The 15,163-nt window shown below is 40.2% G+C and overlaps 1 protein-coding gene across 24 annotated transcripts in view; it reads right to left on the bottom strand.

The window, feature by feature from the left end:
• Window positions 1-1,550: 1,550 nt before the first annotated feature.
• The window catches only part of USP33 (ubiquitin specific peptidase 33), a 65,542-nt gene continuing 51,929 nt past the window's right edge, over window positions 1,551-15,163 (bottom strand). For 23 of the 24 annotated variants that reach the window (XM_084964605.1, XM_084964604.1, XM_084964607.1 and 20 more), the window contains 3 exons: window positions 6,911-7,013; window positions 4,307-4,375; window positions 2,405-3,604 (listed from right to left, as the gene is read on the bottom strand). In XM_084964605.1, the coding sequence (XP_084820731.1) occupies window positions 3,447-3,604; window positions 4,307-4,375; window positions 6,911-7,013 (330 nt within the window). In that variant the 3' untranslated portion in view covers window positions 2,405-3,446. Of the gene's footprint in view, window positions 1,951-2,404; window positions 3,605-4,306; window positions 4,376-6,795; window positions 7,014-15,163 lie in introns of those variants that run through there. The other variant, XR_014807917.1, reaches the window with a different exon arrangement.

Here is a 15,163-nt window from a genome sequence, read left to right as displayed (position 1 = left end):
TTATAAGAATTACATCAATTATGTTAAGGATGATAAATGTGGTAATCACATAATTATCATAATCCTATGATCAAGTATGGCAGACATGTACACTCTTTAAGAAAGCACTCCTGGGAGTTCCTGTCATGGCTGAGCGGTTGACAGACCTGACTAGCATCCATGAGAACACAGACTCAACTCCTGGCCTCGCTCAGTGGGTTAAAGGATCCAGCGTTTTGTGAGCTGTGGTGTAGGCCAGCGGCTACAGCTCTGATTCAACCCCTAGCCTGGGAACCTCCATAGGCCATGGGTACGGCCCTTAGACAAAACAAAAACAAAAACAAAACACTCGCTATCCAGAAGGAAGGAGAGTGCTTGCTGTTAGTCCCACCAATGTCAATCTGAAGTCACTTTTTTCCAGGTAACACTAGTCAGCCTAGTCTTTTCTGCCCAATACAGGTCTTCTCCAACAGATGATCTTAGCTCTGGCTCGCTCCACGGGGCTGGCAGAGACTTTGTCAGGTCAGCATTATGATCTGATAACTTGTTTTGTTCAATCCTGCTTCCTTCCATTTCCTTTTACTGATGTCACTCCCCAAGAAATCAACTGCACTCCTAATTCCGTCTCAGCATCTGCTTCCTGGAAAACCCAACCTGAAACATTCTAAGAGATGAAAAAAACTGGAGATCAGAGAACTTTCATTGCCATTGCAAATCATAGCTGTAAGGTGATACAGCTACTAGGATTTGAATATAAGCAAATTGATTCCTGAGTCCAAACCTTATCACCTTCATGTTGTAAATCAATGTAGTACTCTCAACATACACAGGATCTACCCCTTAACTGCAATTGTCCTATTTCTCAGCTAAGTTATTGCCAAGAAAATCATCCTCAGAGAAACCAAATCTTTCATTCGATATCTGTTAACACATATGTCAACTTTTAGCTGAGATTCTGTGGGACTACTAACTCTTTACTTATTGTTTTTTTTTTTTTTTTTTGTCTTGTTGTCTTTTTGCCTTTTCTTAGGCCGCTCCCGCAGCATATGGAGGTTCCCAGGCTAGGGGTCTAATCGGAGCTGTAGCCGCCGGCCTATGCCAGGGCCATAGCAACGCGGGATCCGAGCCGCGTCTGCAACCTACACCACAGCTCACGGCAACGCCGGATCGTTAACCCACTGAGCAAGAGCAGGGACCGAACCCGCAACCTCATGGTTCCTAGTCGGATTTGTTAACCACTGCGCCACGACGGGAACTCCTTGTTATGTATTTTGATGATTATGATGTAAAAAAATCATACACACTTTCAGAAGCCAGTATTCTTTGTCATATTATATATCCCAGTGAAGGATGCTTTTAATGAATGTGGCTAATACTATAATCTGTTTTAAAATAATTCAGTGGGAGATAATATATCATGGTGAATAAGAACACTGATATCCATTCACAATGACATTAGTTGGAGTCCCATATCTGCTCCTTTTTTGCTGTACGACTTTGGGCAAACCACCTGACCTAAGTTATAGGGTTATAATGAGGATTGAATATAAGTGAAGCACTTTAGCAGAGTGTCTGAGAGAACATATATATTTAATAAATGGTAAGCACTATTAAATACAAATCTTTTAAAATTATCTCCTAAATGCCAGGCATTGCACTAAACTCTGGTGATTCAAGACAGATCAGCAACATCCTTTAGTCCTTGAAGAGGATCATAGCATAACCAGGGGAAAGAAGAAAACTAAAAACTACATTTAAAAAAAAAAAAATTCCAATAGATTCTAAAGGCTGATCACGTCATTTCATTACATACCAAAGTGGCTTATTTTGCATACCTTCTGATTAAGAAATAGTTTTTTTTTTTTTTGTCTTTTTGCTATTTCTTTGGGCCGCTCCCGCAGCATATGGAGGTTCCCAGGCTAGGGGTCAAATCGGAGCTGTAGCCACTGGCCTACGCCAGAGCCACAGCAACTCGGGATCCGAGCCACGTCTGCAACCTACACCACAGCTCACGGCAACGCCGGATCCTTAACCCACTGAGCAAGGGCAGGGACCGAACCCGCAACCTCATGGTTCCTAGTCGGATTCGTTAACCACTGCGCCACGACTGGAACTCCTGATTAAGAAATAGTAAGACAAGGTATTCCTGTTGTGGCTCAGCAGGTTAAGAACCCAATTTGTATCCATGAAGATGTGGGTGTGATCCCCGGCCTCACTCAGTAGGTCAAGGATCTGGTGTTGCTATAGCTGTGGTGTAAGTCGGCAGCTGAAGCTCTGTTTTGATCCCTAGCCTGGGAACTTCCATATGCTGCACGTGTGGCTATAAAAAGGAAAAAAAAAAAAGAAAGAAATAATAAGACAATATTAATATTAACAAACTTTATACCCTTCACTCAATATCTATCAAATAAATACAACATCCAAATTACACATTTTTAAATCATTTTTATTGAACTAATTTTAATAATGCTGTTTTAGCTGGTGGCAGCTGCCCCAAACCAAAACAAAGCCACTGTGAATGCTATTCAACATTCTCAAAGTAATCCAGTTTAGTTTTGTACTTGGAATATAGTTAAACTTTTGACATCACATAATCAAGCAAATAGCAGTGCATACTATATTATTCAAAAAGACTTTATGCAGGTTTCATTTAAAAAATCATTTGCAAGAGGCTTAGACTTCAGCTTTATCAACAATCTCATTGACAGTCTATACTTCATGCTCTCAAAACAAAGTGTCCTAAAACTAACTCTAAGTTTTTTACTGATATTAAGATTACTAATCAGGGTTATAGGAATTGAAATTTAATATTTTACAGTATAGGAGGCAATAAATTACTAATATCTGCTGACACAAATTCCACTCAAACTAAATACATCCTTGATACATTCAAAAAGACATCTTGTAAATATTAATATGCTAGTTTATATGCTGCAGTGCAAAAGAAGTTGACACCCTAACAGTTTCCTGAGCTTTAGGAAATTAACATTTTTCTGACTACAACTCTCAATTTAAAATAGGCTCTTTATATTATAAGAAGCCATGTCAAAACTATACAATTAAATCAAGTTTTTGAAGAACTGAAAAGATTGGTCAGAGTTATGATCATTTAGGATAATGAAAAAGTTTTCAAAGCAAAAGTATTTACAAAGCTACAAAGGATTCATGGGTTTATATGTAGTATAAATATCAAAGATAACCAACTCATTACCAAATGATCACAATTACCCCTTCTCTTTCAAAAATATTACACCAAAAGACTTTACGGAAAGTTATCTACCATTAAATATACCAACCTGTAGAATACTATACATTTGAACACATTCTTTCAAAATGCCCAGTAAGAAGGAATAAAAGATAAAATATTAAAAATCAAGAAAATAAACATGCTTTTAGGAATGTTTTTGCATGACTATATGTCAGAAGATGTGAGAATGATTTCTCATCAGACCTCTATACCCTCAAAATTACAAAGACCGAGTTTCTACTTCAATTTTTTCTTCTGCTTGTAGGACATCAGGATCAACATGAACAACAGGAGGCCGCAGGATGACTTCAGGCCCTCCACCATATATAGACTGTAGAAAATTCCACGTTTCTTCAGAAATCTGACCAGAATCTGCCCCTAAAATTAAATATATGTAGAAAGAATAGTATTTACAAACTTACATATTCATATTGGAAAAACCTTCACAATGTACCCCCAGCACAAATCTTGTACCAGTATAGTAACTGAGAACTTTGAGAACATGAATCTTCACACTACCAGCTCATACTGTCACAAGTTGCAACACTATGGTCTGCCTTAAAAAGTCAGAGATCCTTGGGAGTTCCTGTTATGGCTCAGTGGTTAACGAGCCCGACTAGTAACCATGAGGTAGACTAGTAACCATGAGGTGGCGGGTTCAATCCCTGGCCTCGCTCAGTGGGTTAAGGATCCAGCGATGCCATGAGCTGTGGTGTAGGTCGCAGACGCGGCTCAGATCCCACACTGCTGTGGCTCTGGCGTAGGCCAGTGGCTATAGCTCGGATTCAACCCCTAGCCTAGGAACCTCCTATATGCCATGGGAGCGGCCCTAAAAAAGACAAAAGACAAAAAAAAAAAAAAAAAAAAAGTTGGAGATCCTTTTCCCTTGCCCCTATAAACAGCCTTAAAACCTTTCTTCAGATAAAAATTAAACACTGACAATTTTTCCACTATCCTACTTCATATATGAATTACATCACTGAACTGGGTAAAAAAAGTGGCAGAGGAGGCTAGTCATGATATATTCTTGACAGTGACAAATCACTAACAAATAAAGGCTTAAGTATTAGTCAAACTTACCTTGCCTAAGTGTGACATTGCCACATTTGGTGATTGCAATTTTAGTGTTATCAATAGGACCTGGAGGATCTAAGTCAAAAGGAAAAACAAATAATCAAAATGTATACTTTTTAAAGAAATGCACCAAGAACTGTGCCTGAAATAACTGAAAGATGTAACTGTATAATCAGATTATTTTTAGTCAGAGTATTATCATTTTTGCCATGCCCACAGCATGCAGAAGTTCCTGGTCCAGGGATGGAAGCCGTGCCACAGCAGCAATATCAGATTCTTACCCACTAGGCCACCAGGAAAGTCCTTAGTTAGATTTTTATAGTCAGTTAACTGTATTCTTCTTTTATTGCTTTTTTATTTTTTAGGGCCCCACCTGCAGCATATAGAAGTTCCTGCTAGGAGTCGAATAAGAAGAGCTGCAGCTGATGGCCTACACCACAGCCACAGTAACACCAGATCCTTAACTCACTAAGCAAGGCCAGGCATCGAACCTGCATTCTCATGGATACTAGTCTTAACCTGCTGGGCTATGCAGGAATTCCCTTGAACATATTCTTCTGAGTTTCTTCCTTTTTGGGTCTTAGTTCTGCCAAAACAGAACCAGGAAAGAAGGTGAGAGAAGTCCTCTCACTCACCATCCAAAATGTAACAGAAATGATTTCTTGGAGTTCCCGTCGTGGCGCAGTGGTTAACGAATCCGACTAGGAACCATGAGGCTGCGGGTTCGGTCCCTGCCCTTGCTCAGTGGGTTAAGGATCCGGCGTTGCCGTGAGCTGTGGTGTAGGTTGCAGACGCAGCTTGGATCCCGCGTTGCTGTGGCCCTGGTGTAGGCCAGCGGCTACAGCTCCGATTCAACCCCTAGCCTGGGAACCTCCATATGCCTCGGGAGCGGCCCAAGAAATAGCAACAACAACAACAAAAGACAAAAAGACACACACACACACACACACACAAAAAAAAAAAAAAAAAAAAGAAATGATTTCTTAACTGTCCATTGGGGATTACAGGTTAAAAGGCACTTTTTATGCTAAATAAGAATAATTCCTTTGTAATTTAAAAAGAAATTATGCAACTCTTCAATTAGTTTAGAATGTCATTAAACTAAAAACAATAAAAAGCATTGTAAAATGAAATGTTAAAATGCATCTTTTTTTTTTTTTTTGTCTTTTTGCCTTTTCTTGGGCCGCTCCCGTGGCATATGGAGGTTCCCAGGCTAGGGGTCTAATCAGAGCTGTAGCCACCGGCCTACGCCACAGCCACAGCAACGTGGGCTCCGAGCCGCGTCTGGGACCTACACCACAGCTCACGGCAACGCCGGATCGTTAACCCACTGAGCAAGGGCAGGGACCGAACCCGCAACCTCATGGTTCCTAGTGAGATTCCTTAACCACTGTGCCACGACGGGAACTCCCATCTTTTTTTTAATATAAGGAAAAAAGCTTTATTTGTCTTTCCTTTGAAAGTACAGTGAATGTTCATTATCAAAAACTGGGGGAAAAAAAGGCACAAGAAAGAAAAAAAATACTATCATCTCAGTACAGAAAGATAAGCAAATTGTTTTAATCATCTTTGTGGTCTTTCTGCCTTTGCATACAGTTGCCTTTTTTCTGTTTTAATATAAAGTGTTCAAACTACACATACTGCATTACAATCTTTTCATAAATCAAGAATAGGAGTTTCCATCATGGCTCAGAGGAAACGATCCTGACTAGCATTCATGAGGACACAAGTTCAATTCCTGGCCTTGCTCAGTGGGTTAAGGATCTGGCGTTGCCCTAAGAGTGGTATAGGTTGCAGATGTGGCTGGGATCTGACGTTGCTGTGACTTTGGCATAGGCCAGCTGCTACAGCTCTGATTCGACCCCTAGCCTGGGAACCTCCATATGCTACAGGTGCGGCCCCAAGAAGACAAAAAAAAAAAAAAAGAACATCTTATTTTTAAATTAAACAGTTACACAAATTATTTTTAAAGCCCACATAGTATCCCATTTTAACAGATAAAATAATTTAGCCAATCTCATTAATTTTTTAAAAGCATGCTTCATTTTATTTTTTGCTGTACCCACAGCACAGGGAAGTTCCGGGACCAAGGATGGAATCTGCACCACAGCAGTGACAATGCCAGATCATGAACCTGCTGAGCCATCAGGGAACTCCTAACCAATCTTATTGTTGGGAGGATTTTTTAAAATTTTTTTCAATGTTAAGGTTGCAGATTAATTTTATTCAGTTATTTTATTCCTGCCATGGATATGCCGTAACTCATGAAAAAGTTAAAAAAAAATTAAAAATAGGGAGTTCCTTGGTGACTCAGCAGGTTTAGGATCTGGTATAGTCACTGCTATGGCTCAAGGTGCTGCTGTGGTACAGGTTGTATCCCTGTCTTGGGAACTTCCACATGCCACATTCATGGCCAAAAAAAAAGTAAATACATAAACAAATAAAAAATAAAAATAACCAAAACAGATAAACCAGAATGTACAATCCTTGAGGGCAGGAACCTTTTTCTCTCTTGCTCATTAGTATAATCGCAAGTGCACAGAGATATTCAAGAAACATTTGTCAAATAAACAAAAAATCTGCAAAAAAAAAATTCTTTTAAATACTTACCTCCATCTTTACCCTTCACAAAACTTTCCCATTCTCTAAACCACTGCATACTGATGCAATAAAAAGTAGCTGGCGAGTCCTCCTCTTGGAATGCTCTGTTGAGCTATAGGGGGGAAAATCAGTTATCTAAAGTCTAGAATTTGCTTTGTAGTAAAACAATACAACCATTCTATACTTCCGCATCTGGTAAGGCCAATTCCTCACAAAGAACACAACAGATGTACATTGATGCTAAGTTATGTTGATACTAGGATACAGGGTAACACCTATTAAACAATTCTAAGTTATAACTTAAAATTTAGTACACACAAAAGGGGCATAAAATATTAGATAAATGAAAACGGTCAGGGTAAAGTCTTCACAACAATAAATACTGCACACATTTATTAAAAATCTGATGTATAATTCTTATTTAAATATACTATACCCACTGTCTACATCTTACTTCTATTCACTTAAGATATTGGTGGCCATGTTGCTATTATAAACATAATGTTGCAATGAATAATCTTGTACATATCATTTCACAGATAATAGACATATATAGAATAAATTCTCAAAAGCAGTGGGACAGTCCTTTTTTTTTTTTTTATTCTTTTGGCTGTGCCCATGGTATGTGAAAATTCCTGGGCCAGAGATTGAACCTGTGCCATAGCAGCAACAACCCACTGGATCCTTAACCCGCTGTGCCGCAAAGGAACTCCAGTGGGATAGTCTTTGAGGATGTTCCATTCTCTCCTCTAGTCATAAGGCCCAAAGAATGGGTATGTGACTTAATCTAGGCTAACTACTAGAAATGGAAATCTTCAGAGGAGTAAACTAATGATTGGAATGGAGTAATTCCAATGTCAATTTGTTGGCTATACTGGAATACTCATGGTTCCTGAACTTGTGAAAGTTTGGTTATTCAATTTTTCTTTTCAATAAATTTCCTTTTTTGTTTAAATTAGTCAATCTGACTTCTACTACTTTCAACTAAAGGAACCAAATTGATTAAAAAATTGATATATGTATATATAGAGAGAAACAGTAATGGAGCCTGAGGAAAATGAAGAGTATGTGAAGGGAGTTTCCTTTGTGGCTCAGTGGTTAACAAACCCAACTAGGAACCATGAGGATATAGGTTCAATTCCTGGCCTCGCTCAGTGGGTTAAGGATCCAGCATTGCCATGAGCTGTGGTGTAGGTCGCAGACACGGCTAGCATCACACGTTGCTGTGGCTGTGACATAGGCCAGCAGCTACAGCTATGATTCAACCCCTAGACTGAGAACTTCCATATGCCTCAGGTGCAGTCCTAAAAAAAGCAAAAAAAAAAAACAAAAAAAGAGTATCTGAAAATTATCTAATTGTAATACTGTGAAAAGAAAGTGAGACTCCTGAAACAATGCCATGATGGGTAATTAAAATGCCCACGGTACATACTACCTACAGACAAAGGCAACTAAGTTCCAATCATTTCTCTCCCATAATCAAATCTAATCCAAACTCTACTATTGTACCAAGATCCCTTGGTACAATAGTAGTTTGTTAACTTAACAAAGTTAACAAAGTTTAGAGTTTGTTAACAGCCCAGAATTACCTCCACGATCTGGCCCCAAGATTGGACATCATATTCTAATACTTTCCCCCTCATTTATTCACTTGTTATCCTAGAATCAAAGAGATATACTCCTGTCTCTCAAAACTGTTGCATAGCTATCCATCTTTTTACAGACACCTCTGAGCATCTCCCTCATCTCCTTCAACTCTTTGCTTAAATATCACCTTTTCAATGAGGCTTTTCTTTTTTTTTCTTTTCCAGGGCCACACCCGTGGCATATGGAGGGTCCCAGGCTAGGGGTCTAATCGGAGCTGTTGCTGCTGGCCTATGCCAGATCCTTAACCCACTGAGCCAGGCCAGGGATTGAACCTGCAACTTCATGGTCCTAGTCGGATTCGTTAACCACTGAGCCACGAAGGGAACTCCTCAATGAGGCTTTTTCTTTTATGGCTGTGCCTGCAGCATGTGAAAATGCCTAGGCTGGGGATCGAACCATACCACAGCAATGACAATGCCGAATCTTTAACTGCTAGGCCACAAGGGAACTCGTGGGCCTTTTTTTAACTGAAACAGATTATTTTTCCATACAGGTTATCAGGAAATATTGAGTATAGTTCCCTGTACTATACAGCAGTTCCTTGTTGGTTATCTATTGGTTATCTATTTTATATATAGTAGTCTGTATATGTTAATCCCAAACTCCTAATTTATCCCTTCTCCCTCCTTTCCCCTTTGGTAACCATAAATTTGTTTTCTATGTCCGTGGGTATATATGTTTTGTATATAAGTTCATTTGTATCTTTTTTTTTGATTATACATATAAGCAGTATCGTATATTTGTCTTTCTCTGTCTGCTGATTTCACTTAGTATGAAACTCTCTAGGTCAATCCATGTTGCTGTAAACAGCATATTTCATTCTTTTTTATGGGTAACATTCCATTGTGGGAGTATGTACACACACACACACACACACACACACACACACACACCACCTTTTCTTTATTCATTCATCTGTTGGACATTTTAGGTTGTTTTCATGTCTTAGCTACTGTAAGTAGTGCTGCAATGAACAGTGGGCACTGCAATGAACACTGGAGTGCATGTATCTTTTCAAATTACAGTTTCTCCTAAGAGTAGAATTGTAGGATCATATGGTGACTTTTTAAGGAAACTCCCTCCATACTGTTTTCCATAGTAGCTGTACCAACTTACATTCCCACCAACAGTGTAGGAGGGTTCCCTTTTTCTACACCCTCTCCAGCATTTCTTATTTGTAGACTTTTTTTGTTTCTTTTTGTTTGTTTTTATCTTTGTAGGGCTACACCCTTGGCATATGGAAGTTCCCAGGCTAGGGGTCAAATTGGAGCTGCAGTCGCCGGCCTACTCCACAGCCACAGCAATGCCAGATCTGAGCCACGTCTGCAACCTACACCACAGCTCATGGCAACACTGGATCCCCGACCCACTCAGAGAGGCCAGGGATTGAACCTGTATCCTCATGGATCCTAGATGGATTTGTTTCTGCTGCATCGCAGTGGGAACTCCTCTTATTTGTAGACTTTTTGATGATGGCCATTCTGACGGGTGTGAGGTGATACTGCATTGTGGTTTTGATTTGCATTTCTCTAATAATTAGTGATAATGAGCATCGTTTCACATGCCTGTTGGCCATCTGTATGTCTTCTTTGAGGAAACGTCTGTTCCGGTCTTCTGCGCTCAATGAGACCTATCTTGAATCACCGTTTGGTGTCCAACTACCCCCCCATTGCCCCCCAAGTCACTGTACTCCTGATCCCTCTTATCCTGTTAGATATTTTCTTTTCCAAAGAACTCATCCCTTTTTGATATATCATGTCTTCGTTAATGCCTTCTTTTACTGACCGAGGGGTCCAGTCACTGCTCGATCCAAGCACACCCCTTAGTGCTTGCTGCCTAGGTCGATGCAGGGGGCAGAGTGCTGAGGTCATTATTAGTACATGCCACTTCCAAGCTTAAAGGCTGTGTAGTCATTTCCTGTGGCATCTGGTTTGCTCCTCTAAATCATATCTGCTTTTGATGTTTCAGAAATGCCACTTAATTTCTAGTCTACCAAGGGTACTTATTTTTGTGCTCTATTAGTGTTATTTTTATATACTAACACATTGCTTTGTTTAAAAAAAAAAAGGCATCAGTGGAATAAGATGAAAACCATAGTATTATAAAATAACTTGCAGGAGTTCCCATCATGGCGCAGTGGTTAACAAACCCGACTAGGAACCGTGAGGTTGCGGGTTCGATCCCTGCCCTTGCTCAGTGGGTCAAGGTTCCGGCATTGCCGTGAGCTGTGGTGTAGGGTGCAGATGCAGCTCGGATCCTGAGTCGCTGTGGCTCTGGCGTAGGCTGGCAGCTACAGCTCCGATTCGACCCCTAGCCTGGGAACCTCCATATGCCTCGGGAGCAGCCCAAGAAATGGCAAAAAGACAATAAAATAAAATAAAATAAAACACCTCTGACACTCCAAAAAGTTTCCCCCATGCCAGTCTGCAATCAATCCCTTCCTCTCAGCTCAAGGACACCACTGATCTACTCTGTTTTTCATTTTTTAGACTTCATAAAAATGGAATGAGAAATTACACAGCCATTTTTATGCTTATCTTTCTCTTGGCATGTTCCTGAGATTCATCATATTGCTGCATGCATCAGTAGTTCAGTCTTTCTTGTTGCTTATTAGTATTCCATTGCATAGACATACACATCTTATTTATCCATTTGCCAGCTGATAGACATTTCAACTAGTTCCAGTTTGGGACAATTATAAGCAAAGTGCTATGAACATTTGCGTACAGGTTTTTACAAACATAAGTGTTTATTTTCTGGAATAAATACCAAGGGGTGAGATTGCGAGTCATGTGCTAAGTGTCTGCTTAAACTAGAAGAAACTGCCAAACTGGTTGTCATTTGACATGTAACATTTTATAGTCCCACCAACAGTATTCATATGAGAATTCTAGTTGCTCTATATTCTTGTCAGAACTTGATATTGTCTACTTCTTTATTTCAGCCATTCTAAGAAGTGTGTAATGGTATCTCACTGTGGCTTTAATTTGCATTTTACTAATGACTACTGATAGTGTCCCCCTGCATGGGCTTATCAGTCCTATCTTTAGAAAAATGTCGATTAAAATCTTTTACTTATTTTTTTTTTGTCTTTTTGCCATTTCTTGGGCCGCTCCCGCGGCATATGGAGGTTCCCAGGCTAGGGGTCTAATCAGAGCTGCAGCCACCGGCCCACGCCAGAGCCACAGCAACTCGGGATCCGAGCCACGTCTGCAACCTACACCACAGCTCACGGCAACGCCGGATCATCAACCCACTGAGCAAGGGCAGGGACCGAACCCGCAACCTCATGGTTCCTAGTCGGATTCGTTAACCACTGCGCCACGACAAGAAGTCCCTTTTACTTATTTTTTTTAATTTTTATTTTATTTTACTTCTTGTCTTTTTTGTCTTTATAGGGCTGCACCCGTTGCATATGCAGGTTCCCAGGCTGGGAGTCAAACTGGAGCTGTAGCTGCCAGCCTACACCACAGCCGCAGCAACGCCAGATCCCAGTCTCGTCTGTGACCTACACCACAGTTCATGGCAATGCTGGATCCTTAACCCACTGAGCAAGGCCAGAGATTGAACCTGCAACCTCATGGTTCCTAGTCGGATTGGTTTCCACTGTGCCATGACGGGAACTCCTCTTTTACTTTTTTTAAATCAAACTATTCATCTTCTTGAGTTGTATGAATTCTTTGTATAGTGTGGGTGTAAGTTGCTCAATGATACATGATTACAACTCACACTGAATTTGAGTCTACCTTTTTTTTTTTTTTTTTGTCTTTTTGTCTTTTGAGGGCCACACCCACGGCATATGGAGGTTCCCAGGCTAGGGGTCAAATCGGAGCTGTTGTTGCCGGCCTACGCCAGAGCCACAGCAACGCCAGATCCGAGCTGCGTCTTCAATCTACACCGCTGCTCATGGCAACACCGGATCCTTAACCCATGGAGCGAGGCCAGGGATCGAACCCGCAACCTCAGGGTTCCTAGTCAGATTCGTTTCTGGTGCGCCACAACAGGAACTCCAGGAGTCAACCTTTCCAACTCATGATGTTTCTCTCAGTATCATCATTCATGGTCTTACTGAATATTTCATCTGCTGAGATAATATCCCACATTACCTGTGATTATGGAACTAATTTTAAACAAAATAAATGAAGAAATGGGCTCACATCCATAGGATTCACTGCCTTTACCATGTGGAATCACCTTAAAGTTGCTAGCCTATTGAATACTGTTTTTGTGGCTGGATGGCAAAACTCTTGAGGGTTTGGTACTGTCCTATATGAGGTGGTACAGGCTCTAAACTGGAAACAACATAAGGTGCTGTTTTTTTTCAAAACCAGAAAACGTGAGGCTAGGTACCAGGTAAAGGAAGTAGGGGAGTTTAAGTTTATTACTTCCAACACTCACAAAAGCTTTGCTTCTCATTGTCACAATTTTGGCCTCTACTAGTTTGGAGGCTACTAGTTTCCACAGAGATACAAGAATGTTTTTACTGGACTGGAAGATGAGACACTCCTCTGGCCATTCTGGGTTCCTCATGACACTGAACCAAGAGGCAAAGGGGATAGGGGGAGTTGTGGGGCTACATAAAGTGTAAAATGACTACTACCCAACAGGAATAAGGAGGATTATGTCTGAAAACCAGATTATATCCACTGTTTTAGTTTCAGAGGGCTGTTACAACAAATTACCACAAACTTGGTGACTAAAACCAGAAATTTATTCTCTCAAAGTTCTCGAGGCCAGAAGTCCAAACCATGGTACAGGCAGGACCATGCTTCTTGTGGAGACTCTAGGGGAGATTCTGTTCCTTGTCTCTTCAACCTTCTGCTCCTTGACTATATACTCCAATCTCTGTCTTCATATAGCTTTCAACTATTCTCTCTGTGAATCTTTTCCCTCTTTATAAATTTTCATTTAGACTTAGGGTCTGTGCAGATAATCCAGGGTGATCTCATTTCAAGATCCTTCATTATATATGCAAAGGCTCCTTTCACAAATAAAGTCAATTCACAGAAATTCTTTTGGGGACACCACCATTCACCCTACTAAAAGCATCATTTAGCATTTCCACATTCAGAGAGTAAAAGCTAGTAAAGAAATCCAAAACAGGCAAAACCACAAAGAGCTCAGACTCTTTAGGAATGAAGGTTTGCATTACTTTCCCAAGTAAACACAACCAACCAGCTGAAGTGCTGGCTGAGAAAAGACGGAATATAGAATGGGTAGCTATCAGCTGTAGACACATATTTCTTCCTTGCCCCATGTACATATCTGTAAACGTGAACTAAATTTGTTAAAAATTACTAGTTTTATTTTTTTCTTTCATTCCTGTACTATTTCATAGAAGGTATGTTGTTAGTGGTTAATCTCATGGTCCATCCTTTAGATATAGAATATAAAAGGGAGATAGTGACTGAATTGACTGAACTAAGGATGAATGGCCACCATCCAGAAATGCATGTCATGACTGACGGGACTTAGGGCCTCCCAAGTTTAGGGAAAGGGTAGGTGCTGCATGTACTGGTACATAAGCTAGCTGCCTCACGTTGATGCCAGGCTCCTCTGCTTAGTCTTTTCGCAGTAAGTACTTTGTCAGGAATAAGTTGAAACTATGCTAAGAGTCCATTCCTCATCAATCTTTCACTTTATTTATATATAACACTATGGAAATAACATCTATTTTGTTTAAAGAGTTATTGTGTCATTATAATTTATTTTGAAGCTCAAATTGCCCTAAATTTGGCAAGTAACAGTCCCTTCAAATTGGCTTCTGTGTACTTTTGACACTTTTTCATCATTCTTCAAAAACTTTAATTTTTGGCAAAGTAAGAAGTTTCAAGCTTGTCTTGTAATTCCCCTGCCCTGGTCCTTAAAGTAGCCATTTTTTCAACAACGGCTGGCTCCTTTTACTAGAGAAAGACGTTTAGAAGCTAGATTTGATGAGAGCTAGGTATGCCTAATCAATTTTAGTGGAGTTATTACTGCTCCCAGGCCCTTTCAGTAACAGAGTTAGGAAATTAATTTATGTACATCATTTGTTTCTATATATGTGTACACATACACACATTTACTTTTGTATGTATCACTGTGAGTTTACAAAGATACCTACAATTTCAATCCACTTTAGTTTTCTCTCCATATTTGTAACTTCTTTCTCTGACAATGAGGAACCTGGCTCTGATTATACTTATATTATTTGATCAATTTTGCATATGGAATCAATCCCTCAATTCTACCACTGTCACTAAGTGGTGCCCCCTCACCACCAAATCTCCAGCCAACATGGGTATTCATTCTCATCTTGCCTGGGCTCCAATACCTTTGACAACACCACTATACAGAGCTTTCTTTACTGGCCCTGAAGTCTGACTCTGGGCCACCTTCTTTTCTGGACCTGAAACCCCACCCTGGGCCAGTGCCCCCCCCCTCCTACCTCTAGTATGGTAGCCTACTCTTCCTTCTAGATTTCTTGCAAGTCAGCCATTGTCTTCTTGGTCTTCACTGCCTAGTCCTTTTAGTAGTTATTTAAGTCTTTCATCGCCTGTATCCCTACTGTACTCAAAATACTCAGAATGGCTTTTGTTGATCAAACCCTAGTGGATATAGCCATTAGCCATTTAT

The sequence above is a fragment of the Sus scrofa genome, chromosome 6 (genome assembly GCF_054392235.1).
Source record: "Sus scrofa isolate SSC_HxYL_T2T_F1_AM1 chromosome 6, Sscrofa_HxYL_maternal_Yorkshire_Landrace_v2.0, whole genome shotgun sequence".
Lineage (NCBI taxonomy): Eukaryota > Metazoa > Chordata > Mammalia > Artiodactyla > Suidae > Sus > Sus scrofa.
Note: the sequence above shows the minus strand (reverse complement) of the source record. Positions and strands in the feature narration are given on the sequence as shown.